Consider the following 27,601-nt stretch of genomic DNA (forward strand, 5'->3'; position numbering starts at 1 on the left):
GTTCAAGGGCTACTACCCTGGAGAGCTTCGACAGAGTGTCAACAGTATCGAATAAAAACATTGTCTCCAATTGTAAATAAGAAACACAGCACTACATAGTTTAAATGTTTCTTCACTTGTCTTGCTGCGTGCCAGCTGGTACAAATCAAGTGGTTTATTAAGTGATGCTGCAGGTCATGCTCTGGACCGTGTGCTGTCTCATGAGGAAACCATTTGAGGTTTGCCATCTGTTAAATGGAGCAAAACATTTTACTAAGCCAAAAAATAAAAAATAAAAAGCCTTAAACCTGGGAGAAGCGGTTAGATAATGTGTGATTAACAAAGCCTTCTCTGTTGTTTTAGACAACCTTGACAACTCTCAAACAAACAAGTCTTACGTAACGTGAGTTGAAGTAATCTGTGATTGTTTTTCCTTTTGTATTTTCACATTAAACTATGGTCATTACTTGTCAGAAATGAAGTGTGTAAATCCAGATTAAATCCATTTATTGAAAAACTTTCAGAAATGTGCAAATAAACAACAAAATGTAACAAAAACATGACTTCTCGTAATCAAAGAAAACTATAAATATACAAAAATGCCATTTAAGGCTCTCAACAGCTGATATTACCAATCAGAAATATGACTAATTCACTTTTTAAATTACGATAAAGGCAGTCAACCAGCTTCAGTTTCAACAAACTTGAACCAAGATTTTTTTTTTCTAAAAATTAAGTAAAAAATATGAATTATTCAAATATATAACTGTAAGACTTTTTAAAAAGAAAACAATAACTCAAGAGGCCTAAAACGGCAGTGTCACAATAATTTAGAAAAGAAAACATTCTGGCATTTTCACATGAGAACGAGGTTACAAAACGCAACCAAACCATTCACTCATTAAATACAATATGCCATTTTATGAAATATAACTATGGAATTTGTTATGTTTTTACACAATATTCTTTCCATGTGAAGAAAGTTACTTTCTTACATACCCTGAACTAATTATCAACCCTGTATCAAATGTTAGAAAGAAGCCAATACTGAATTATTACTGAGTTACTGTGAATCAGCTCAAGCACACTGTCACAGTCCCAACTGTTCACATAGAAAGTAAAGCAGTTTTTTCAAGTCTCATGCTTTCCACTGGACATGGAAAAATACAAAAGATACATACATGCAAAAGTGCAGTAGGAGGCTGAAGGATTTGTTCCAGCTTACTTCCCTTCAGGTCCCTAATTTCTCTGAAATGTTGTAGTATTTACCCAGTAAACCACTAAAAACCTGATGGACACATAAATATCTTACTGTAAAGTAATTCAGGCACTCTTTGTTTTGTGTTGGCTGAGAGCATAGGCTGTATATAAAGGTGGACTACGTGACATCTTGATCGCCCCCTGGAGGCTGGCTGCAGTACAGGCCATAAACCCTGCCCTCTCTATGTTAGCAGATGTTATCAGAACAAAAACATCAAAAGTAGACGCAAGATAGTTTCTGTCACTGAAGGTTGTTCTCATGGCGCTGATGTGTGTTCAGGTGTTCTTTTTTTTCCTGTTTGGTTTTAATTATCATTCTTATTATTTAATTCGATGAAAAGGGACGATTGAGTCGGCCGAGTGGGACCTTGATTTGTGCAGATCCAACCCCGATCTCTACTGCACAGACCATCTCCCAGTGACTTCAGCAGAGCAAGACGGCAGCGCCCATTATCTGGGATATTTTTAGTAGTAGTGGAGACACACCATCCATCTTTATACATGTCAAAAGGCTAAGATCAAAAGGCCAGTATAATACAGTGAAGTTGTCTGGCAGACATCTGTGAAGTCTAATGTGTGTAAAGGTTTTTTTTTAAAGATGAAAATGGGATGTTTAAGTATCAGCTGTGCAATTGTAACAAAAATGGGAAATCGTATGTTTGAAGCGTCTTAAGAGTTTGTATAAGCGTTCAGCAGAGGCGCTGTTAGCCGTCAGTAATTGAGGATCTGCACATCAAACAGGTCACACACTCCCTCGTTGTCGTCCAGGTTGAAGCTGTAGTCTATGCCTGCATGAGGAGAGAGGAACATTAAGGAGAAAAAAACAGTAAAACATGAACAAGACAGAGACATAGAAAGACTAGGTATAGATCTTTAGCCGTGTTGGCAGCAGAGCACTAGATCTGGCAACATCAGTCAGGTCAACTACTTTTTAAAAAATATCGAATGGATTGCCATGAAATTTTGTACAGGAATCTGGTACTCAGAGGACGGACTGAGTTTTCTTGTAGCAACACCTGAAGTTTTCCTTTACCCTGGGAAATATCTCAGCATCTTTTAAATGGATGACCATAATTTCTTTTCAGTACATTTTATGGTTCCCAGACCTTGAAAGTTACTGAATTTAGTGATACTTTTTCTCTACCACCACCGTGAAGTCAAAACTTAACTTACAAAACTTTCCTTTATGAACAATTACCTGCAAAAATAAGCCTCAGCTTTACTTTGTGTTTAGTGCTAATTGGCAAATGGATGTAGGATGTTGTCATTGTACCTGCTAAAGATCAGCGCATGTTAGCATCATATTTTTGGACAGAGGTTTTCATTTATAAAGTTAGTTAAGCAAGGTGTTGAGATGCTTACCATCAGTAGACATTAGCTCATCAATCAGGTCAACAGCTCCTACAAGAGAATTAAATATGTTTCTCTTACACACAGTATAGTGAACCATTCACTGTTATAGAGATCATGTAACCTCAATGCATAACCACCAAAACTGAATAAAATAGTATATTAAAAATATCAGTCAGCTGTTTTCTCTCATAAAAGTACTGAAAAAAGATCTTAAAACCTTCACAGAACCATAACTGAAACTAATGTGACGCCAACCAGCAAGCTTTACTGCTAGATGTAATTACACAATAAACTGTGTTCAGTGCGACTCTGTTCACATCCCTGTGTCTTACCCTCTCTGTCGTCCTTCATGCCGTCTCCAGCAGCGTTGAGCTTCAGCAAGCTGCTCACGTCCAGCACAGACTGGAACTCTGGGCCCGCCAGGTCCATCTGCTGCTGCTCCAACACTGCTGCTGACTGACAGTGACACTCTGCAGGGAGCGTGGGACAGACATGACTCTAAAATTAAACCGGCAACATGACAGGATGCAAGTATCTGGACCAAGGAAGGGGAAGAACACAGCAGAGTTTTTAAAAGATGAGCTGAATCCCATTGTGCACCCTCTAGACTGAGCTGTCGCAGTCATGCTGTCATGCCTGCTACACTGTGATGAGAGTGCTGGGCAGCAAGGGGAGCTCAGCAGTGCCCATGAGTTGAACTGGTACCTCTCCAGTCTATTCTCTTTTACTGTGGTCCGTGTTTGACTTGAACCGGCCACCCTCCTGTTCCCAAGCCAAGTCCCCACAGACTAAGCTGCTGCTGCCCCACTTGAGCCCTCAAGCGTTTCCATGGAATTGAGATGCCTGTCACTGCAACTCAATTCAAAGTGGGTTTTTTTTTCTGAACAGATGGTATACTAGTGGCAGCTAATGAAGGATGTGTGCAAACCAAGTTTTGCAGAATATAACAAACCCATGTTATTCAGCCGGTCCATATTCTGTATGTTCAGTATCAAACCTTATTCCAACAATAAAGTTATACAATAAATACAATATTTTTTATTTTACATCGTCACATCCATATCACTATGGTTTATGTGGAATTTCCAGTTTCCAGTAGCTAGTTATCCTAGCTTAGCATAAAGATTCCAGAAAGAAACTGTTTCCATTATTGTGCCATTTAGTAATATGTGTGCTGCTGTTGTGTTAGTTCCTCTTTTTTTTTCTGGAAGGAAGGTCAGACTGGATTTAACTTTAACAATGTGAAAGCATATTATCCAGTTTTATTTCACACTTAAAGCTGGAAATGACTCATTGATGTCTTACAAAACCTAGATCCCGATAAGGAAGTTGTTTTTCACACATCCTGGCAATCTCCCACACAAGAAAATTTGAGGTTTAGTCTGTTCTCTGCGAAACTGGGCAATGTAGGGTTGTCGTGAGAGATATGCTGCACATACAAGATGTCTCTTCCACATCATCTATTACAGTGGGACAAATCTGACAGTTTCTTTTATTGTCTATGCGAGTAAATGACAGTTCTCTTGTTCTGGGATCACATTTCAAACCACAATTGTTTTCTTTACAATTAATTGTTGCAAAACCATGTTCAGATCAAACCACGGATTTGAATGCTTCAAATTCTGGGTCTCCTGCAACTGGCTTAACTAGGCTCAAGTACTCCACATAAATATAAACAAGAACCTTGTGGTCTGTCGAAACACAACGATTAACACTAGAGCTGTTTCTACAAATCTTACTTGTTCCCACGCTGCCAAATTATTCTTAGTATTCAATAAAGGAGAAATAAAACCGTACATTTACAAGTTAAGGTTGATGAAGGAGAATTCTTATGAAAAGAGAGGTTTTTACCGTTCGTCATTCAGTTCTTCTGAGGGGAAGATCTGGGTTTACAAAGTAAAATGTCTTGGAATTGGTCACAGGATTGGTTGCTTTTGTTTCCATATAATTTCTTGTCTTATGTTAGTAATGAAAATAGTCACTCAATCGTCTGCTCTTGCATATTTTAGATAATGTCTTACAACTGACTACTTTTAGATTTTTTTCTTATGGGCCTACAAGCATTGGTTGTGGTTTATTATAAGTGCACAATGAGATAGGTAAACCATTATAAGTGACATAGTACACATGCTGTGATTATATGGTATTATAGATGTAAGCAGTAACTTTTTTTAAAAAGACGTTTCCTGTCTTTGCATGTCATGTGCTGACATCTGAGTCAGCTGACGGACAGCAAACCTTTTGAAGCAATGATTAACTTCTCACTGTTTGATTTCCTGAAAAGACAGAACAATACTTTCGATTCTTTCTTGGACATGAAAGTATCTTGAAGAAGTCTCTGCTTGCAAGTGTATTACCAAACAGACACACACACACACACACACACACACACACACACACACACACACACACACACACACTTTAAGTGTGTGTGTGTGTGTGTTAGATTCATGGTCATTTTAGGGGTTCCTCTTTGTGGTGTGGTGAATTATATCTTTGCTCGAGTGTCCCTTTCCCTCTTAAGACTGAGGGGTAATGGTCATCTAGACCTCCAAACGAAGCTTTTTCAGATTCAGACTCCAAATGAAGTGATAGAAAGAAAATTCTCAGAATGCTTTTCAAACTGAGACATAAAACATGGCTACTGATGCAGGGTAAGTAAACATCTTCACAAATAATCTTGCAAAAATGTTAAAATCCATCTGAATATCTTTCCCGCACTGCCCCACTCACTAATATCAGTGCAGGCTTTCAGATAAAACCTATATATTATATAGTATCAACTATAAATGACATTAACAAGTGGTTTCTTATTTCCTAGGTAAAGACTTTAAGCCCTCCCCCTTGTTGCTCCGTTCTAAAGGGCCACTACCGTTTAGAGGGGACTCCAAAAATAGGGGTACGGCCAACAGGGGGGAACTGGGATTCGGCCAAACACTGAAAAAGGACAGTGGCGTAAAATGTTTTTTAAGAAGCTGTATAATTTACAACTTTGTGGACTGCTGTTGTTATTAGTTATTAGTTGTTATCATTAGCCATGCTAGCTCCTGCAGGTAATGTTTACAACCCTGCCTACACCATTTCCTCTCCTTCTTACTTTTGTCCAGAACACACAAGTACCTTTCACCAAATTTCGATTTAACAGCAGCCTAACACCTCTATCAGCTCCTGGAGATGGTTTTAAAAACAGCCCTGCACACCCACCCAGGTGTTCTCACTAATTCTGCCTTATTAACCCACTGCTTCGACTGAAGTCAAGTGAAACCATTCTCTAAATTACAAGACATCAGTGAGTCATGAGAAATGCCCTTATCAGGTAAAATCAGTGAAAAGGAACCTGTAGTAGTGTCCTACTTATTCTTTAAGGTAAAAACGAAAGACCACCATAAACTACAGACTCTATAATGAATAAAAATGTTAATCAATACCTCAGTTTTAATGAACATTAAAACATTATGACTTAGAATTTATTGCAGGGCTGTCTCATTAGACTCCTGCATTAGTTTTAACTAGGTAGATTAAAAGTGTAACTGAGTCTAGAAGCACTTGGTTAATGAGTCTACAGCGCTGTGATTTTCTCTATAATCTCTGCTCTCTTTAAGTGAGTAAGATCCAATGCATTCAGACAGATACTGTGATACTGTGGACATCCAACACCATTTATGATCTGGCACAAAACAAAAGCGATAACCGTCAGCTCCATGTGGGAGTAACATGTTCTGACTCATTGGGAGGAGGGTGTTATTTCAGATAGATAATGATGGGAAGATTTGAGTAAGAAAAATAAAAACTGCCCAAGCATGACAGAACATTGAGGTTATTTTACAGCTGGTTTCTCTGCATAGGCGTTAATTCAACGTGTAAGGGATTTTTTTCCCGTGACGCCTGTTTTTACTACTGTTAGACATTCTGTGTGGACTGAAAAGATAAACTCTTTATAAGCTACTGAATTTGCAGCTGGCTTTATTTGTTTAATCCTCTCTCTCTTTCATTATGTTTAAAGCTTCTATATATATATATATATATATATATATATATATATATATATATATAAATAAAAGTAAGTGTAAAGCCAAGCTTTTGTCTTTTTTAAGCCATTAAAAGTCAGTAAAAACTGCATTTGGTTTTCTAGAGGAACTTAAAGGTCCCTGTCCTTACCCATCTGTACATCAGGAGGGGTGGACGATGGTGTCAGCACTTCATCCTGCTCTGGCAGCACCATCTGGTGGTCTGAGCAGAGAGAGTCCTGGCTGCAGTAGGAGGAGGTTATGTTGGAGGTGGAGTACATGGACGTTAAGAGAGGGAACCTCTGCAGGCTGGCAGGGGTGCTGGGTGGAGTTGGCATTGGACAGATGTCGTCAGTGGGTGGAACGGGGAAGACCACAGGTATTCTGGAGTCTGAATCCCTGTTGATGAGCATGACCTGGATGGGAGCAGAGTGGCTGCGAAGGTTCACCTGGTATTTCTTCTGCCCACTCTGGCCCTAAGGAGCAGCAGTGTAGAGATATATTTATTGTCATTACAGCAGGCATAATTGATATATTTTTACAGTTTTGGTTCATTTTCAGCACTCTAATGGCCGAATTTAAATTGCAGCAGGCATTTCCAGTGAAACTACAGAACACTACCTGCCCTGAGCCAAATGGGAGATACACACAGTTAGAAACTAGCTAGTGAACATAGTGGAGCTAAACAAGTTGGTCCAGTATCTGCTGGATGTTTAAAAGGGAAACTTTTTGCTAAGAAGTTCACCTTATGAACTGCAAAGGTGAAAAAGCTTGTTTCTGCTGCCGCAAGTGGCCACAGGTTTCATTTCTTCACAGATAAGGAGAGTAGTCATTTACACTAGACTCACTCACAAAATCTTAAGTAGGTGTCAGATGAAGCTGAACATGGCACTTAAGTTTGAAAATGTGCTCCCTAATGATGATTAGATTGCACTGCTACACAAGGTTTAAGTTAACAACAATATGTTGATCAATGTTACAGAAAATACACGCCAGCATGTAGAGAGTAAGCAGCCAAATGTGCCGAGAACCCTTATTAGGAAGATTGACTTCACATGCCACAAGAAACATTATTTCATCAGCCTTCTTTTATAAACGGCCTACATGTGGTTTAAAATGAAGAACAAGCAATAATGAAGGTGAATTCTGTCTTTCTGCTGACTATTATCATTAACATAGTGCAGAACTAAATTTCATTTACCCAAATCAATTAAAAAAAGACCAACCATTTCAGGTAGCGGTACCTCCAGCTGAGTCCCAGCAGGAGCCACTACTGCAAGCAGAGTGTCTCCGCTGAAGGCATTGCAGATGTCTTCATGTGTCACAAATTTATAAGTGGAGTGGTGTTAAGGAAACAGGAACATGATTACTTATGGGAGGAAAATGGAGACAGTAAACTGGAAAAACAAGACTGTGAGCATTGTGTAAGTCAGGATTAGCCTGGCTGTGATTTCACAAGAGACTGACAATGGCAATTATATTTATAATCCCTTTATAGCATTTCTCTGTTCAATAAGCAAACAATGTTAAAAGAATCAAGGAGGGATTTTTGTTTCCCCTGACATGAATAAATGGGGCCCCAAGAGGACTAGAATTACAAGCTGTAGAGAAAGACAGACTCAAGCATACAAATCCACACATTTCACTGGAATGACATCAGACGTAAAGACTCAGTAGAAAATATTTGCAACACTTAATATGTTCAGTCCAACAATAAGTTGCTTTTTCACCACATTTAACTTGCTTCAGTCTTTCAGTATTATAGAAACTGATGAGTGAAGGAAAGAGATGCACAAAAACACTGACCTGACTTGGATTTTAAAGTAGACACACAAAATATTTAATTCCAGATGGCATTAAAGGATATGAGCTAGTGATGGGATCGTGGTTCAGGTGTTTGATGTTCTCCTCTAGCCATGCTTTCTGGTTGTCCAGCTCTTTCTCTTGGGCCTCCAGCTCAGAGATTTGGGCCTTCAAAACCTTCAGCTGCTCCACCACCTCCTGAGTTTGGCTTCCTGAGTTCTCTCCTCTGTAAATAAGGGGAGATAACAGGTGAGAGGACAAAGTGTGAGGTGTGAACACAAGTCATGAACTGGTACTGTTTTGAGACTACTAGATATTGAAGGGAATTAAAAGCATCAGTGAGAAAGTCATGATTTCACCGATTGTACATGTAAAAACAGATTTTCCAAACCTCCACTGGATTATGTTCTTATTTTTCTTCTCTATCAACCCCACTCCTTCCAGTACGTTGGTGATGTCGTATATCCTCCTCTTCTGCTTCACTGCCAAGCTGTCTGCAGCCTGTTAATTCAGACAGACATTTCCATTAAGGGTCATACTCTGTGGCAGCTTAATATGAACCCTTATTGACAAGATACATCACAGGCACTTTTAACACACATTTAAACAGGAAACCCGATATTTCTGTGGCAAACAGTTCTTGGGGAGAAAACAGAGACGCTAGCAAAGCCAACAAATGAAGGATTTGGCAAATTAAGCTGCACAAACAGAAAATAAAACCCCTTGGCAGAGGAGGACAGTTATACAATAGCAGAGGAGGAAGGAGGAGGGAAAGGGTCTAAAGGAGCCTGCTGTGTAAACATTACCCAGCTTTGGCGCGCAAGAAGAGAGGGAAAATTACTTATCACTGTGATGTAAAAGGAGGAGGACGACACTTCAGGTATGTCTGGCAAAGATGCATCCACAAGTCAAAAACACTAAGTGTAGCAAGGCAGGTGGTACAACAGAAGTCAGAACCTTTATGTTTGAGGGAAGGGATTCAAAAATGTCACCATTCACTCTTAATTTCTAGAGTTTAGTGGTAGCCGATAGCAGACAGCCATAAGAAGAATCATTTGAAGGATTACAGGAAGGAAAGTTTCAAAGGATACTACAACTAACAGATATTTTAATTTATCAATTCATCTGCCGATCATCTTCTCGATTACAGTCTATAAAACATGAGAAAAACTGACTCAAAACAATTAATCAACTATCAAAAGACTAATTGTTGCAGCTCTCACTGGCATGATGACTTAAAGGAGATGGTGCCAGACTGCTGCTTTATAGGGGACAGGACATCCCAGAAGGTCACGATAGGAAAGCAGAATTTTATTTCGCTTATCACTCTTTACATTAATGAAATAAGTCTGAGAACCACTGTGCTAGACAGCCAGACTGGTGTCACAATGTTAACTAAGATAGTGTAATGTAGTGGTTCCCCAAATGTGTAATTTAATTACCTCCACAGGTCATTAACAAGGGGTTTCGAGGGAGTCTGAATTAAAATTAGCAATTAAATTTCACTCTGATTTGATTAGGCTAATTCTGCTTGGGTTATTTCAAGAGGGTCCATAATATAGGAGGTCCGACACTCAGTTATAATTAACATTGTCTTAAATGTGACTGACTCACAACTTTAGGTTTGTTTTGTTTGCCTACTTTACATCTATATGGGGGGGGGGAATCAATAACCCCAGAAATTAAATTTTTGGGACCTGTAGCCTCACTTTTAATGTAGCGTTACAAAGGCTTGGGGAGTAACGGATGACATGTGACTGAATTATGTAATGAGGATACAAAAAAAAAGGTAACTGTAATCCATTAAAGTTACAGAAAAAAAAGACATTAGATTACAGTTACATTTAGTAGTAATGGGGATTATTTACCAGGCTTAGATTTATTAAATACATCAGTTTTTATTTAAAAATACACAAGCAGGAGACAAACTGTTGATGCTGAAAATCTTTAAATTTTTTCCGTTTCTATTTTCTTTTCTAATGTTACGTTCTGTTGTCTTATAGAATAAGCTTCAATATCTCTTATTGACTTTTCTCTTGTCTTTATTTGCATATGTGGTGTTGAAAGTAATCAAGTTACTTTAACATTGTGATACTTGGATAAGGTTTGGCTACATTTTTTAACAGGTAATTGTATCAGACACTGTTGGCCAATAATAACTCTTATTTTCCCCAGTGCCTTGTAGTGCAACTAATTACGAATACATTACAGTAATCATGTAATTAGTTACATTACTTTTGTTGCCAATCCCCCTACTAACATCACATCCCTGGATTAAAATTATAAACAGATGAAACGAGCTTGAAATATGGAAACGTTTACATTCAGCAGCTGGAAATATTCCCATTACTTTGATTTCTGCTAACAAAACTGGATTTTAAAAAGTCTGAATCTTATGAGAAAAGTAACAAAACAAATAGAGTAACTTATTCCTGTTGTTAGCCAGTAATAAGTAAAGTAACGAGTAATACAGTACATTTTTAAACCCTCCCAACCCTGGCGTTATAGTATTTCCATTCATTTCACAACAATGACTGCAACCTGCTGTCTACACACACACACACACACACACACACACACACACACACACACACACACACACACACACACACACACACACATTATTACAGCTTTTTACAGCTTTTTACAGCTTGTGAGTTCATGTTATTGAACCCACAAACGAGGAGGGTGTAATGGCGGCCAGCTCGTCCACCTGTTAAGTAAATCAATGCACCTGACTGGCTCCATTGGCGACTGACAGCCCTTTGTTCACAACTGCTGCCTGGAAGGTGGCACTAAAACCCGAGTCTCCCCCTCAAACCCTCACCCCAACCCTCCCTCCCCTACCCCCCAACAAACAACGGAGCCTGCCCCTCGCCGATTCACTGACCACTTTCAAATCAAGGACGCCATCCTTAGCTTCTTGAAGCAGGCTGACAAACTTCATGGTGAGGAGCCCCAAACTTTTCTCGTGGCGACTCGGCGTCGAGCGTACAGTCCCCGTCGTCTCAAACTCCATCTTCTTTCTAGAAACTGAGAGAGTCCTGCTTATTTTATTTATTTATTTATTTATTTTAAGTCAGCCGCCCGGGTTTAACTACAAATAACGAGCATTTCTTTCCGTACACATAACGTCTCTGTTAGCTCGACGGGGCGACGGCGGTGCCTATAGAGGGTTTTAAATCAACGGACGTTACGTTAGGTTACAGTTACCACGGCAACCCTTGTCCCGCTCCTTGACCCCGCCCTCCCCTTCTCAACCGGACAGACAGGTATTGATAAATCAGTGATCGTTCTGTAGGTGTATGGAAGCCGAAAAGGGCAAAAAAAAAAGAAGAGAAGAGAGAACTACATGTAAAGTAAAGTTAAATACAAAATACTACTCTCATTCTGTCAAAAGTAAAATTTGGCTAAATAATTTAAAAAGAAATTAAGTCCGATTTTCCCAGTAATTATCTTGTAATTTGGAAAAGTAACAAGATATATTTTTTTTATTTAATTAGGTCTAATAATTTTTGACTTAAATAAAGCAGATCGTACGTTACGTTAGTTAGAACTAAAAACTACTTGAACATATAACTTTACATTTTAGTTTAGTTAGTTTTAAAGGTTGTTGTGTAAGATTGTCCATGTAAACAGTTAATGTATTTTTTTATTTTACCAATCAAGACATTACGAACAATTTCTTATTTACAAGTGCCAGAAGACAGTTGTAGAGGGGGAAGGAGAGAAGGGGACAGAATGTTGTCATGTCATCAATTATGTTTGTTTATCCTAATGTCACTGTTGAAGATCTTTATCTTTGTAGGTTCATTGTATACATTTATGTAATTAAGAAAACATAAACTGAGGTAAATCTGTCCATTGTCTGTGCTCAATATTTAATTTCTTCATAACGGAAACAATAAAAAACAATTCATTTATATATATATATTTATTTTTTTTCTCTCTCTTTTTATCATATTACTTGAATCTGTCTTGTTTTTTCCATGTTTTGTGATGTATATTGTATTGCATATTTTTTTCAATGACATGCAGCAAAAAAAAAACCCAGGCTGGAATTGGACTATCGGTGCACCCCAGGTATATTTTTCAATGAAATGTACAATATAAATAAAGTTGTACCATTATTTCCCACTGAACCTTACATTGTAAACTTGAATGTGTGTTAATACAGCTTTCCTACCTATAATTAAAAATAAAAAGACAAATATGCTCAAGAGAGGTTTTATTAGATAAATCATCATCAATCACTAAAATGCAACAATAACTTAACTTAAAAAAATAAAAATAGAAATAATTTGATTTATTAAAAGAAAATACTATAGTGTTTAAATTCATACATTGTCACAGCTGCAAAAAGTGCTTAAAAGTCTTTTAATACACTTGTGAGACGTTTCATTTTCTCTTCCATGATTCTCTTGTTAGCTTCGGCCTCCTCCAGGAGTTGACGCATCTCCGTCTCCACTTCAAATACCTGAAGAAGACACACAGACGGCCTCAACTATAACTGTTGTTCAATATAAGGTTCTCTAACTTGTTTGGTCATCACATTTTAGCCTTTTTAGAGACTTTCAAAGCCTTGTTGGGTGAAATGCAAATAATCAACATGTACATTTAAACGTAAGTCAAACTGTATCACAGGATTTGTCCTACTCATCCAAAATGTCTTTCTCAGAAAAGATAATGTCTGCTGTTTTAAAATGTAACATTTCAGTGACAAATTCCAAAATGAAAAAAAAAAAGAAGAAAGAAAATAAATTAACTCAATTGAAGTGTATTAAGCAATAGAGGCCTGTACCCATTTTTCATCACGGTGAAGCAAACAGAAAATCATACTAGTGTAAATATAAAATATTAAGATTTTTTTAAACATAATTGTCTACTACACTCACCACACACAGACTTATCCACACTAGAGTGAGGGCTAGACTCTTCATGTGTCTGAATACACTGCTCTGCCTCCCAACTTGGAGGAAAACCATTTCTGTGAAAAGTGTCAAAATGTTACCTTCTGATTTGCTTGTTCAATCTGTTTCTGCTTTTCATTCGCCAGGCGAAGCAGCTCAGCCTGATGGGAAGCCTGGCCAGACTCTAGTTGACGGCGAAAGGCATCATCCACACAGTGTAACTTGTCTACTGCAGCTCTACAGGACAACAACAACACAATGTTACATAAGGTAAACTCTGAGGATTCTGTCTTTTGTCTTGGGTACAATTAGCATGTGTATTTTTTAGGGTGGGCGGCCACAGAAATGAAGCACTGACAAAAACAAATATTTTACTTAACCTGACACCTCATGACTACTCACCTGCTCCTGTCTCAGAGGCGACATTACTAATAAACCCTGATTATGATTTGACCCCAGACTCCATTAATAATATAATATTAATATGAGGAGTTGTCAGAGTTCTCTAGTTTCTGGGTTTGGTAGAGATGGAAGAGACAGAGACGAATAGTCCTTACTGCTCAAAACATTTCAGAGTGAAACATACTATACTATACTATACTTCCTGTCCTAACCTGTTCTGAGCAGGTGAACAATGATAGGACAAATATGTGTGCACATTCTGGTAGATATGGAAATAAAAAATCTTCTAAGATTTTGACTGCATCAAACATTCTTGTGAGTGATTTTATCCAGGATAATCACTCAATCTACAAACCTTGCCTACTCTGTAAAAAAAAAAAAAAAAATCTATTACAGTATACATCATATGGGATATAAGAACTGCTTTAACTGCAACTCAAAGCTACAATACTACTCAAATTCCATAACTTTCCTACTTTACTACTATACATCCTGATATGTATTTTGTTTATGTAAGCAATATAAGCATGATCTTTGTGGTGATTTTGTGGCCAAATTTTCAAAAGACATTTTTGCTCTCATATGATATTGTATCATACTTGTGTGCTTCTGTCGCTTTATCTCTTTCTTCCAGCAGCAAACGTTCCTTGGCATCAAAGTTCTCCTTCATGCGCTTCACCTGGCTCTCCAGCCGAGTGAGCAGGTCTGCCTTCTCCTGCCACTTCTTACTAGAATCACTGATACAAAGAAAAGATACAGAGAAAAAGAAAAAAAACAGAAGGCACATGTTAGGGGGTCTTAGGCCCCTTTAAACATGCATACTGAGGATTTTGGTTGAGTTTGGGCATACTATAAATATGTCCAAATTAGTATCTCTATGTGTTTGTATGTTTATGATGGGACACTTGCCTGTAAACTCTTTTGACCTCCTCGAGTTCTACCTCCTTGTCCTCCAGCTGCTGTTTCAGCTCCTCCTTGCGCAGGCTCAGATGCTCCAGGCGCTCCCTCAGCTCAGCCTGCCGAGCTGTTTCCTCCTCCAGCTGCTGCTGGTTCCTCTTCTGGGTCTGGACCGCCTCCTCACGCAGCCTACGGATCTGATCGTCACGCTCCTGCAAGGCCTTGGACAGCAGGAAGGCAGAGGAGACACACAAAATGCACATAAACATACTTCAACTCACATATAATGCCCATGGTTAAATGCACAATATGAATGTTGAAGCAGTGGCAGGTTCTTGTATGTTGTTTTGCTTTTAGAATAACACACTGATTTCAGCAATCAGAGTATCCTACTACCTCTTTGAGTTTGCGGATGGTCTCTGTCTGGTCATCAATGATTTTGGCTTTGATTTTTAGGGCATCGTAGTCCCTCTCATTCTGTTTCTTCTGAGTCTCCAGCTCAGTGCCCAGCACCTCTATCCGGGCCTCCAGTCGTCCACGATCCTGAGCCAAGGACACTCCTATCAAAGCGAAATACATCATTGTACATTTGATTATGTCTCTCATGACAGCACTCAATGTTAAACGTTACTATTTTAATGCCTATTTTTATCTATTTTATCCATTATTCATTTATTACTCCCAAATAACCACTAGATGGCAGACTTTACTTGATACAGATGAAATATGCCAAACAGCTAATGCTCCTTCATACTGACTCAGTAGAATCTCCAAAATGTTAAGAGCGACTCACTTTGCCCATGGCCAATATGGAGCATCTACCAGGCTAATGCATTATGGAGTAAGATGAAATAAAGGGAAGCCCTGTACTAGTGTTAGTAGTAGTAAAACAGGTTGTCAGTGTATCATGCACTATGAGGCTTATTCAAAGTTGTCCTGGATTTCTCCCACCTTGCTGAGCGAGCTCCTGGCCCCAGATCCTCCTCTCTGCTCTGAGGCCATCTATCACCGACTCCTGGGCTGTGAGCTGGGACAACAGTCGCCCCTTGTCTTTCTTGAGCAACTCGAGCTGCAGGCCGAGACGCCGGTCCTGCTCTACCTCTGCTTCCAAGGAATGCAGACGGGTCTGGGAGAGGGACAGACAGTATTAATGATCAATGGCCATCTGTCATGGCTGACAGATGGAAAGGCAGCTGGATCATTCAATATTATGACGTCTCAAAGTAGACGGTCTCCTCCAGGCTCAGGCTGAACTATTTTTGAAAAGGCAATGACTGATGCCCAGAACTGGTCATCTCTTTTGTCTTGTATATAAATAGTGATTTTTCGAAACCTGAACAGACAATTGATGCTTAATAAGTGTCAAAGAAAACATTATTGTACTTAAGTGCTTTACCTTTAGATCAGTAACAGCGTCTCTCTTGGCCTTTATGAGTCCAGAGATGCGGCTCTTCTGTTCTTTGACCATGGCTGTGAGTTCCTGCACCAGAGAGCCTGATTTCTTCTCCCTCTGCCGGGACTCGGCGAGGGTTGCCTTGAGCCCCAGCAGCTCTGCAGTCATCTGGTCGCAAGCCTCCTTCACCTACAGAGGCAGAGCAAGGAAGCAGAATGTGAATGAGACGTGTAGGAGATGGAACAGACCTTTGGTTCAAAGTTTACATGACTTGACAAGTTTTAATTGTTGTCAAATTCAAAGACTGACAGAAAAGGCTTCAGTGTTGGGAATTTAAAGAAAGCAATCTTTCAAAGGCTTCCACGAGTTAGTGTGAAGTCTGTATCTTATTCAGACTTTTCCAATGGTCAAATGTTTGAGACTTAAAGTAGAAAACTGTGCGAGCAGTAGCAATCAAGTCTAGATTACATTTTGTGCAGTGGCTGAATGGAATCTGTAACCATAACGAGAAAGTACAGATTGATTCAAATCCAATCCTTTTGTATAGCTTTCTTCCTGTGGCAATCACAGACTACTTGTCCAGAGTGATGATCCTACTTCCATCTCAGCTTTCACCACCAGGCTGAAAAAAAGTCCATCCAGATTGGGTTCAATTCCAGTTCAATCATTCCACTTTTTACTGGACACAGTGATCATTTATCAGCTGGACTGTACAGAAAGTGTGGAGTAAAATTTAGGCCAACTCTTGAGTGATTACAGGCCATCTGTGTGGCAGGTGTCCATGTTTTAACAGACCTCAGAGAAGCGAGCAGCCTCGATGGTTAGTGCCATGCGGAACTCGTCCTCCAGAGCAGCGTACTGTTTCCTGCTGTCTGCCAGTTTCTCCTGCAGCTCCACCTCCCTGTGGGCGTGTCTCTGCTCCACTGATGCAACTTCTTTCGCCACTGCCTCATGGAAATCTGCCCCACCAGGCTGCAACCGCATCTCTAGCTGTTTTCTGTAAAACAATGCAAACAAGAATTAGAATCAGAATCACTTTTATGAGCCAGGTATGTGCACACATACAAGGAATTTGACTTCGGTTTTACGTTGCTCTGAATGTACAAACACAGACTAACAGCATAAATAAACAGGACTCAAAACAACAGCTCACAAAATAGACATGTACACATGTACATGTACAGTTGTACATTGATATAAACAAACAAAAAAACTTAACATTTGTAGACAGTAGACAATAGACAGTAGACAATAGTGCAATGGTGCAGAGAGCAAAGGATGCTGAAATAAATGTTTTACGTGTAGGTTTCTTTATGTGCATGAGGTAGTATATACAGTATATGCTGTATGCACAGCATAGGTAGATGTATTAGAATGATAGTATTTCTGTTTTCTGTTTTTTTTTTTAAAAAACAGAATTTCAACAATGGAAAAATAAATAATGAATACGTTCCAGGTTCAGTGGATATTGGAGTTCTAGGCTTATTGTACAGGGAAGTTAACTGCATGTATGTAGAATGTAAGTGATGGAGGACAAAAACAGTCCTTGCTTTGTACAAAGGAAACTATGAAACTTCAGTCAGAATTAATAAAACCAAGTGGATATCTTCCAGAGTTCTAGCCTTTATGTTATGACATTTCCTCTTTGTGTTTCCTTGGACAGTGTTTTCTTCTTGTGCTGCAGTGGAGGGATTGTAACAAAAAAGGAATTTTATACCAAAAGGTTGTAACTTTGGAGATACCACTATAATTTTTCTCTAACTCAGACTCCTGAAGCCTCTTAAATGCTTAAATTCTTCAAATATTTCTCTATAACAATGGATACTCATGACCACAAGTAAACATATATTCATAAGTATTCTCAACCAAAAGCCAAAGACTACAACAAAATATAAAGAACCTCTTACCAACCAAAACAATTCTAATTTTGGCAGATGTAGGAGCCCATCACTCATATGAAGGTGTACCTGTGCTCTTGTTCCCTGGTTGCCAGCAGTTCATGCAGCTGCTGCAGTTTGTCTTTATGCTGACGCACCGAGGCTCTCTGGATGTCCAGCTCTCTCTTTAGAGCTCCTGCCTTGTTCTCCAGCTCCTGGTGCCGCTTCATCTGAGGAAGGTGAGCACATTTTATACCAGCCTGTCACATAGTGTCGAAGCCGAATGACCCTGCTGAATCCTTTCATCTTCAGGATAGTATATGGTATATTTATTTATCTTTTATGTCTGTACATTTAGAGCAATGTGAAATCAGTCAAATTCCTTGTACGTATATGCATGCCTGGCCAATAGAAGTGATTCTGATAATTACAAATTATGATGATAGATAACAATATGTACTCTAATATGATATGATTTTGATGCTAAGAATTAACTGAATGTACACTAACTGTATGAAAATGGTAATACAGGTGTTCTCAGTTATACTAAACCAACCACTGTACCTCCTCAGCCTGCTGACGAGCCCTGAGTGCTTCTCCATGGGAGATGCTTTCCTCCAGTCTGTGCAGTGCAGTCTTGTGTTGTTCTTCACTGCTGCGAGCCTGCTCCACTTGCTGGGTTAGGGACTGACACCTCCCCTCCAGCTCTGCAACACGAGTCTGCAGGTCTGAGCGCCCTGATCGCTCTTTTAGTAACAACTCTTTCAGTCTGGGTGGGGAGAAAGTGTGAAACAGTGTGCAAGAGCAGCAAGAGTAATACCCCGAATGTCTATTTTTACTGTGTATGAAAACTGGTAAAGGCAACCACTACCAATTAAGTGATAACTTTGGTTGTCCTCTGTGTTTTATCTCTTGCTGTTAAAATGTGATAGTCTGTGAAATTGAAGTAATCTGACATTATAGAATAGTCAAAATCTAATCTTGAGGGAGAGAAAATGGAAATATTGTAAAAATGCAAATAGGAAAAAAAAAGCAGATACAGAAAAGGGCAGTGAGGTGAAAAGAAAAAACAACTGAAAAAATAAGCACGTTGAATTCAGGACAAAGCGTACAGCTGCAAACCTAAAACTGTACAAACACCTAGAGTCTTTAACTTGCCATGATGACTCATTTCTCTGTAATTTGTGTCCTGATGAGCAAGCGAGTCAACAGTAGCAGCCGTGTTCAGTGTCATTAGAAAGTGACAGCAAAGATTGATTCATGTAATACTGCTGACATATGCTTGTCACCAGGCTTCTAATTACACCCATAATGCAGATTTATCTAAGCAGGGTGTGATGCAAGCGAGAACAGTGCAGAAAATAGTTAAACCTGGCCCTATCTGTGCAGCGCAGGTGGAAGCATGCTCACTGCCAAATGGTCTCATATGTGTGTAGGGACAGAAATACTTAGGAATATTTAACTGTAGATAATTATAGCCTCTGGAATTTAAATATAAGGCATATGAGCAGGATGGGTGTGTATTCTAAACAGCTTTATTATCACAGACAACTGAAGGCATACTTTAAGGTTTTGGGGTAATGAAGCCAAAGTGTGTGCTTGATTTCATGAGAGGCTATGGGACACTGATAGAGAGGGATTTTAATGGTGGGATGGATACTCATTGTTCAAGGATGAGACAGGCAGCAGGTCCTGGTCTCAGGAGAGCCAATACAAAAGAAGAAGAGGATAGAAATGGATGAGAATCCATTATGCAGTTGACAACTAAAATCCACAGAGACGAGTTCAATTATCCTTTTACATCACGATATCTGCTTTAGAGCTATTGCAGCGATTCATGTGGAAGTGCGCATAGTGCATACGTGTGCATTTGTGTATTCAACCACTTTTCCCTCTTACCTGTCAGTGGTGTGCAGGGCCATACTCTGAAGGTCCTTTCCCTCGCTGACCTTTGTCTGCAGGCACTTTAGATCCTCTGATAGTTTCCTCGCAGCCTGCTCAGCCTTCCAACGCCTCTCCCTTTCCTGGTCACGCTCTTCCACAATAGTCTGAGTGCGCATACACCAAAAAACAAATACTGAGGCATGAACCATTAAACAACAAATTAATGTTTCAAAAGGTTTTTTGAAAGATCAGTAAGTTCCTGTACAGAAAAAAGGGGAACGCCTCGGACTTTACACATCAGAGTCTGTTTACCGGTCTTGTGGAGTTCTATTGCATATGTGAAATAAGTTGTAAGAAGCCGTTTAAGGCTCCAGCGGGCCCTGCGTGAAATCTGATAAATTGCCTCAAGTGATTTGCCACAACTTGAGTCAGTGTCAGCTGAACCCTACAAGTCTGCAAAATGAAAAAAGATTGGCAGTGTGGAGAAAGAAGTGACCTTACTAGAACTCTGTAGCCTGCTCCTCATCTCTGCTTGAAGCTAGTGGCTCGAGGTGGCTACATTAGCCACTGCTAGCAAAACACACTCAAATATCTGAATTAACTGTTGGCAGTCAAAGTGCTTTGTGGGTAGTGTACATGTCAATGTTGTATGAAAGCAATGCGAAACTGGTGCATTATCAGAATTATTTTTTTTGCAAGAATGGGACAGTGTAAGCCAGGGTGAGTTATATAAAAGGAAATACAAACAAAAGTGTGCTTTCACAGTGATATGGGTAAAAACACAGAGCATGTCTACTCCCTTCTTGTGCGAGGACATAACCTTTTTCATATTACATTCACTCGATAAAAATAGAAGCTGCCATTCAGTCAGCAGGTGACCTATCCATGTTGTACCCTGTAGGTTTCCTCTTCCTCAGCGGATTTGGTTTTCATGTCGCCTGAGGCCTTAGCAGCTCTCAAAGGTACCCTCCTTGTTGGCCCCGCTGTGTCTGTACCCCCTGCGCCGCCAGCCTTCTTCCTTGGCCCCACAGCAGACTTTGAACTCCTCTGTGTATGATTCTCCTGATCGCTGCACATAAAACAAATCATAGGTATTGAACCGGCTGTAAAATTGATTATAAACAGCCCTCTAGCTAATGTCTGGCTCTAGAAAGGTCAACGCAGATGACTTGCTCACTTTTATAGGCTGGTGAAGTTTGAACAACTTTGAATTGGATTTGGAGCTAATATTTTAAAATCACCTTGTTTCTGATGAGGACAGTTGGGAGCTTCCTCAAGTTAAATTACTGAATCCTAAGCGCATGTCATCAGTGGCTGATGAAGTAAGATGAGGGGGTAGACCATAGAAGCACGGTCGTTAATCATGGGAGCGAGATGACAGTTGTAATTTCTAACAGAGAGCAGGAAAGTTTACCACATCGCCCAGAGAAGAAAATGTAGCACCCACTTTCAGCCGAGAGGTAAAAGAATTTCCTCTATCATCAAGAGACCGGATGATATTAGGTTGATGCATGCTGAACAAAATGGAAATATTCAGTGCTGCATATTGTGTATTATTATGACTGCAGACTTTGTAAATTACTACATTGTAAACACGTCTCTATCAAACTTTGGCAAGTGTGTGAATGTAATTATAGTAACTCGAAGGTACTCTCCCTGATTTTGTTATAGTTTCCAACAGCTTCACACTGTTTAATTTCAAAACATTAAAAGTGAGTTCTGAGGAAATTGGGGCTTTGCGGGGGTGGCAGTTAGCTTCTATAACAAAATCAGGGAGTAACCATACAAACATGATGGCAAAACAAATTATTTTCACTACATAAAAGTTAACAGCTAAAACATCTTTTTTGTGCGGAGATATGGAGGCACAGAATCACCTGTCTGATCTCCGGCCCTTGGTCTCCTTCGGAGTCATCCTCGATTTTATGCTGTTATGATGTTTGGGGATCCTGGTGCGCCTCCTGTTTTCCTTCCCGCTGTCACACTCACTCTCTGACGTGCGATCTGTGTCCCTCTTGGCTTTCTGTACCGTCACCACAGAATGAGTAGAGCTACTGGGTCTGTCACCTGCAGGGGTCTGAGTAAATATTGCAGAAATACTTATAATATGTTACAGGATAAAATGAATATTCAACAGTCAACATAGTTGGATAAATAAAAAACTAAATAATAAATGAATAAAACATAGGGTACATTTGATAGACATAGCAGCAACATGACCTGGAACACTGTTTACCATACCTCACACAAATCCTTCTTAATAACTGAATTATTGGCTGTCAGCGCTGCTAAATAGGCACCTTCTGGATGAGTTGGGACACCTGGTGCTCCAGTTTCCTGATGCGTTCTTCATTAACCGGGTCTGCTGGATCAGCCACAGTGGAACGAACCGGCTGAAAGCTCTGGCAATCCGGCTGCGCGACTGGATCTGTGATTGCTTCGGAGGCAATTCGCTTACGAAACTGGGTCAGGGCCTCATCGATGCGGGGTGTTGTGAGAGTGACATCCCCTCTAACCTGCAATGGAAACTTAAATTAGCTTTTTTTCCCATTTCACTGGAATACTTTCTTATATCAGGGTACCCACTGTGGCTGTGTTACACTCCACTGCAGTTGGTATTGCTAATGAGAAAAACAGATGGATATTATCATCTGGTGCAATGAATGTGTAATAAGTATCTTATTGGTAAAGAGATCACATTCTCAACTTTTACTATCCTGGTATAAAATCCAGAAATTCAGTGACCGCTGGAAATTAAGTCTTCCAAACACGTTCTGAAATATAACACTGTCATTTTCTGTTAGCACTTTTGGAAAGTGAGAGGACAGGCTCTACAGTGAAAAACACACCTTTTACCCTGTATGTGTGTATGAATCTTCCAAATCCATATATAAAGATGTGTTTTGTTGGATTCTGTTTTGAGTAAATTCTTTCGGATGACAAAATGCCACATCCACGAGACATTTCCTTTTTTACCTATCTGAGGTCTTCTCAATACAAAATGTGGATATTTGATTAATAATTTTGTGGAGCTTCATATGTGTTAAAAAATGTTACTGTGTATTTATGATATTTACCATAAGTCTATGTATAGACACTATGTACTCATTCTATGAGATAAAACAGGTAGTCCAGTGTGTAACATTTAGGAGGATCTACTGGCAGATATGGAATATAATATGCATAACTATGTTTTGATTAGTTTATAATCACCTGAAAATAAGAACTGTTATGTTTTTGTTAAAATAGAGGTCACTAAATCCTACACACTGGACTCTCATGCCTTGTATGATCTATTTTATCATGCTTTATATGAATGTTGTAAATGAAATGTGTGTGTTCTTCTGTGACTATGTGTTAACACTTGTATGCTGCCATGTTGGCCAGTGTCTCTTGCAAAAAAAGACTTCCCTCAAGACACCTCCTGGTTAAATAAATGCTGAATAAATAAAAAAAATAACTGAAATATGGTCATTATAATGAAATAGAATGGTATAAATATAAGGCTCGTGTATGGTAGTGCGGCATCAAAAATTACCGCTTCATTGTGACTAGTATCTGAGGACAGCAAGAGGTCTGCATAGTCCTCCAGACCAGGGATATCACAGGGATTCCCTAAACCTAGATGTGATGGATTTCCCAGCCGGTCCAGGCCATCCAGAACAGAGATCTGTGGCAAGGACTGCATGACAATCTCCGTGTAACCTGCAGCAACACAGACAAACACACACACAAAACCTGACCCAGGGCTAGAGCTGTGTGACTGTACACAAACACAATAATTCAGTCTTGTCAGTGGTTTATGGTCTGGCTAAAACATCAGGTGTTACGGTTACGTTGCCTAAAATCGAATAATCTATACCTAAATGAATAACCCCTCTTCTGTGCATGCTGTCCTCATATGCACTGTTGATGTGGCTCACCTAATGAGAACTGAACAGTGCAAATATAAGTGTATCTATGCATATTGACAGCAAGGGGTAATAGAATGCTTTAAGTATGCTCTTATGGATTTAAACACATGCTTTAAACAGCTACTGTTGTGAATTCATTATAAACAGGATGTCATGGACATTTGGTGCACAGCAAATATTTAAAGAAAACAGGGGAAAGCATTTTACATTCATATAACTGCTGTTAATGCAATCATTAAAAGATAACGGACACAGGCTGCATAGAGTAATAAATAGACCACAGAAATTTCTTTAAGTGGCTGTCAATCTGACTACAACTGATTTTCATTGTCCTTTTATTCGGGACAATATAGGGGAGGGTTATGTGTAACCATTATCCTCTGGATTAGCGAGCAAGCGATCAAAAACAACGATGAGAAAAGAAAGAAGTCTGCTGTTAACATACTAATGTCTATTATTCCACTTTTTAAATGTCCAACATGTAAAATCCGTCTTTTGCACTGTAGTTTATTTGGTACACATAAAACTAATGCACACTTGCAATAAATCCTACTTTCATAGTGGTTACAGTGCTCAAACTGTTTTAGAGAGTGTTGAATTTGGAGGCTGTGCTTTGTGATGCTGTTGAATTGCATTACATTGTACTGAGAGTGGTTTCAAATATTTTATCTACCCTCTTTTATTTAGATGTGGTGGATAGAATAATAAAGTATAAATCCTCCAAAGGGTCAAAAGTTTAATCAATACCTGAATTTACCTTCATAAAAAGGTGCGGTTTTGTGCAGGGTTGTTCTATCACATACATCCAAAATAACTGTTACATGCCCTACCTGGTGACCTGCACACAGGGTTGTCTCTGCCATCCTGGCTCAAAATGATCTCTTTTAAACTTTGCAATCCCAGCAGGCACTGCAGGAGGTGATCAATGCTGTCCAGGTGGTTGCTATGGAGACTGATGTGCTTCAGTTTGTATTCCAGGCCATGAAGATACAACAAGCCTAATCAACAGCATTGACATGTCAATCACTTGTTAGTGTTTTCATCCGAGTGTAGAAAAAGAAACTGTTCAGTCAGTATCCAACTCACCAGTGAGGTTGTTTATCTGATTGTAGGACAAGTTTAATCTTGTTAGGTTCACAAGGCCATTAAGTCCTGAGGTAAAGGGATGGTACATGAACAACTGAGTGACTTTACAGCTCATGAAGCAGTAACAATAACATCAGGGTAAACACAAGACTCTGTAATTAATAATTATTACTTGAAGAACACATACAAAACTGAAATATGTATTTAAATAATGACTAAAAACTCACCTTCAACCTTGGTGATTAAGTTACAGGATAAATTTAAAGTCCTCAGGGAGGTGAGGGAACTTAGACCCTCAATCTTACAAATGCAGTTGGAGGAAAGGTCTAAGTGCCGCAGGTGCCAAGCTGAGGTCAGGCCCTCGATCCTTGGGATGTGATTGCAGTGCAGATTGAGTGAGGTTACAATGGGACTCAGGGGGACATCCAGCAAACTAGACAGAAAGCAATAAGGTGAAACAACAGAATAAACCATGGAAGAAAAAACTTTTGTGCCCAGAACCATTTGCTCTGTAGGAGAAGTGTCTTATTATCCTTTAATTATTTAGTCTATTTAAAGTCCCAAAAACTAGTCACAAGTTTCGAGAGCTAAAAAGGTTTCAAATGTGCTGTTGTGTCCAAAATACTAAAGAAAAGCAGCTTATCCTCATATTTAACTGGAAACTACTAAAATTTAATGTTTGAAATGATTAATCAATTATCAGTATTGTGTGCAATTAACTTCATTCAGAAAGTGGTTCCTAACCTTTCGGGATGGTGGCCCCTTAACATGAAGCAAGATCTACAAGTGATCTCTCGTCACAGGTTGGGGCCATAATGTAGACATGAATGATTGATTTCTCTTTTTCCATTCGGCTATTTTGATAATCAATCAATACCATCTTGGGTGATGTTATAGTGGACTGAATTTTCTTCTTTTTTTACTGTTAGTCAAAACAGGCAATATAAAGACATCATTTAACCCCTTACAGTGCAGTACAGTGATATTACCTATCACTGTCTATGTTCCTCACCGTGGTCTTCATCATCACCATCACTGTTTACATTTATGATGTCTTATTTATTCTCCTGTACCGCACTTTGGTCAACTTTGGTTGTCTTTAAAGTGCTTAACAAATAAAGCTGGATTGAATACATGATTAATTAACTGTTACACTACTTTAAAAGTGTCCTACCTTTTACTGTATTATATATATCTGACAGCTATAACTACTCACAAAATACAAACGTGGTGATCTGATAAAAATGTGATTAAGTGCTACTGATTAAGCTTCAGTTTATAAAACTTCTGTTTAACTGTTAAAATGAACTTATCCTTGGTTGTTTACACATTAATGCATCAGTAATAATAATCCAATAAGTTAGCTAACTACTTAATGACATTGACAGGAGCCATTCTGCTGCACGGTGAGCACTTTACATATAGTAAGTGCATTTTTAATAAAACAAATCGTATAAGTTAACATTAACTTACCTTGTTATGTTCTTGTCAATAAGACTCAGCTCCTTGTCTCCCATAACGACGACACGCAGCTCCTTGTCTCCCATAACGACGACACGCAGCCGTTAACCGTTGAAAGTGCAGAAAACCAGAGATCGAGCTACGGGCACAAACTATTACTGCCGTTCACCAAGCAAAAGTGTAGTGTTACATTATTTATTTTTTACAACCAAGGCAACATTTGTGAGTCCGTTAAAATGTGTGTTATTGTTTTTAAGCTTCTCCTCCGTCGAGTTGAACTAGCCGCTTCTGGCTTCCGACTTCCTGTTTTTTATGACGTTGCTAACGGCAACATCCGGGAAACCTTCCCCTCCTCCAATCAGATTATCCACGTGAACACAGATTATAAAAAAGTGTATTAAATTACATTTAATAGATAATAAATAAATAAATAAATAAATAAATAAATAAATAAATAAACAGGGTATTGAATAATTTACTGTGCTGAAACCACACTGTTCTAGTGGTTATAGGTTTTTACAGAGTAGCCTACATTCCCTGGCTGAATAGTTTTAAATTATTAATATCTTCTGTACAAGGTGATCTAGCCTCTTCACTGAGGTCCAGTAGATCTCCACCATATATAAAACTATATTAACAACATCATAATGTCCTGATTTTCAGTTCACGGTACAGTGCTACACTTCCAAAAATGCAATATAATTTTCTTTGGACCCTGTCCACTTCTTTGAAACTCAACACCTCTAGTTCATGGCCAGATTATGTGCTAATAACATAAAGTTTCAAGGTAATATAACTGTAAATGTTCAAATTTCTACTACTACTCAAAGTTCAGTTATAGAAAGTTATAGAGAGCAAAACAATGTCAGTTCAATTAATGACTTTAAATCAAGTAACTTGGTCTTCGTAAGCAGAAGAAGCTACTAAATGTACCTTGAGATCAGCTTGTTTTTTTTGCTTTTTTCAGCTGAATATTTCAAGGTAAAGAGTGAATTTCATAACTCCCTGATGTTATTATAAACCAAAAACATGTTGCATACTGACAAAATTCACGTAATGGTGTTGATCACTCACACATCGTTATTGTGTGTGTGTGTGTGTGTGTGTGTGTGTGGTGCGTGCTTCGTGTTTAACTGACAGTGTTTGAGTGTTGACGCTTAGCCAAAATGGGTGAAAAACTACTTCAAACTAAGTCCCGTATTGGTTAGCTTTGTCACATCTGCTTCCATCAGAACTTGCAGTAACTTCACAAGAAAAAAAAAGACCCCAACAAGCGTGTTTATGCCTGCGAAAACAGAGAAGTTTTGGTGTATAATGGCTGGATGGATAAATGGCTCTTTGCTTAGGAATGTAACCTCTGTATTATGTTTTTAGC

The 27,601-nt window shown here is 39.0% G+C and overlaps 2 protein-coding genes and 1 long non-coding RNA gene across 3 annotated transcripts; 1 reads left to right on the forward strand and 2 right to left on the reverse strand.

Moving 5' to 3' along the window:
* Positions 1–469: 469 nt before the first annotated feature.
* LOC127363021 (transcription factor E2F5-like) lies at positions 470–11,629 on the reverse strand. Its single transcript, XM_051399439.1, has 8 exons — positions 11,293–11,629; positions 8,794–8,903; positions 8,467–8,628; positions 7,826–7,934; positions 6,751–7,075; positions 2,925–3,062; positions 2,602–2,640; positions 470–2,027 (listed from the first exon to the last, which is right to left on the reverse strand). Exons 1-8 carry the CDS (start codon positions 11,419–11,421, stop codon positions 1,951–1,953), a joined length of 1,089 nt encoding a protein of 362 aa, XP_051255399.1. The 5' UTR covers positions 11,422–11,629; the 3' UTR covers positions 470–1,950.
* LOC127363112 (uncharacterized) lies at positions 8,916–14,749 on the forward strand. Its single transcript, XR_007884664.1, has 5 exons — positions 8,916–9,282; positions 12,441–12,485; positions 12,831–12,929; positions 13,459–13,582; positions 14,671–14,749. It is a non-coding gene; the product is annotated as an uncharacterized LOC127363112 (long non-coding RNA).
* On the reverse strand, positions 12,616–26,520 carry lrrcc1 (leucine rich repeat and coiled-coil centrosomal protein 1). The gene is made up of 19 exons (XM_051399156.1): positions 26,239–26,520; positions 24,993–25,198; positions 24,766–24,831; positions 24,510–24,677; positions 23,304–23,470; positions 22,066–22,281; positions 21,643–21,842; positions 20,660–20,834; positions 19,781–19,929; positions 18,446–18,650; positions 17,972–18,111; positions 16,800–17,001; positions 16,008–16,193; positions 15,563–15,737; positions 15,008–15,171; positions 14,624–14,832; positions 14,314–14,451; positions 13,414–13,549; positions 12,616–12,879 (listed from the first exon to the last, which is right to left on the reverse strand). The coding sequence occupies exons 1-19, from the start codon at positions 26,310–26,312 to the stop codon at positions 12,769–12,771; spliced, it is 3,087 nt and encodes a 1,028-aa protein (XP_051255116.1). The 5' UTR covers positions 26,313–26,520; the 3' UTR covers positions 12,616–12,768.
* Positions 26,521–27,601: the final 1,081 nt, after the last annotated feature.

This window comes from Dicentrarchus labrax, unplaced genomic scaffold (genome assembly GCF_905237075.1).
Source record: "Dicentrarchus labrax unplaced genomic scaffold, dlabrax2021, whole genome shotgun sequence".
In the NCBI taxonomy this organism is placed as follows: domain Eukaryota; kingdom Metazoa; phylum Chordata; class Actinopteri; family Moronidae; genus Dicentrarchus; species Dicentrarchus labrax.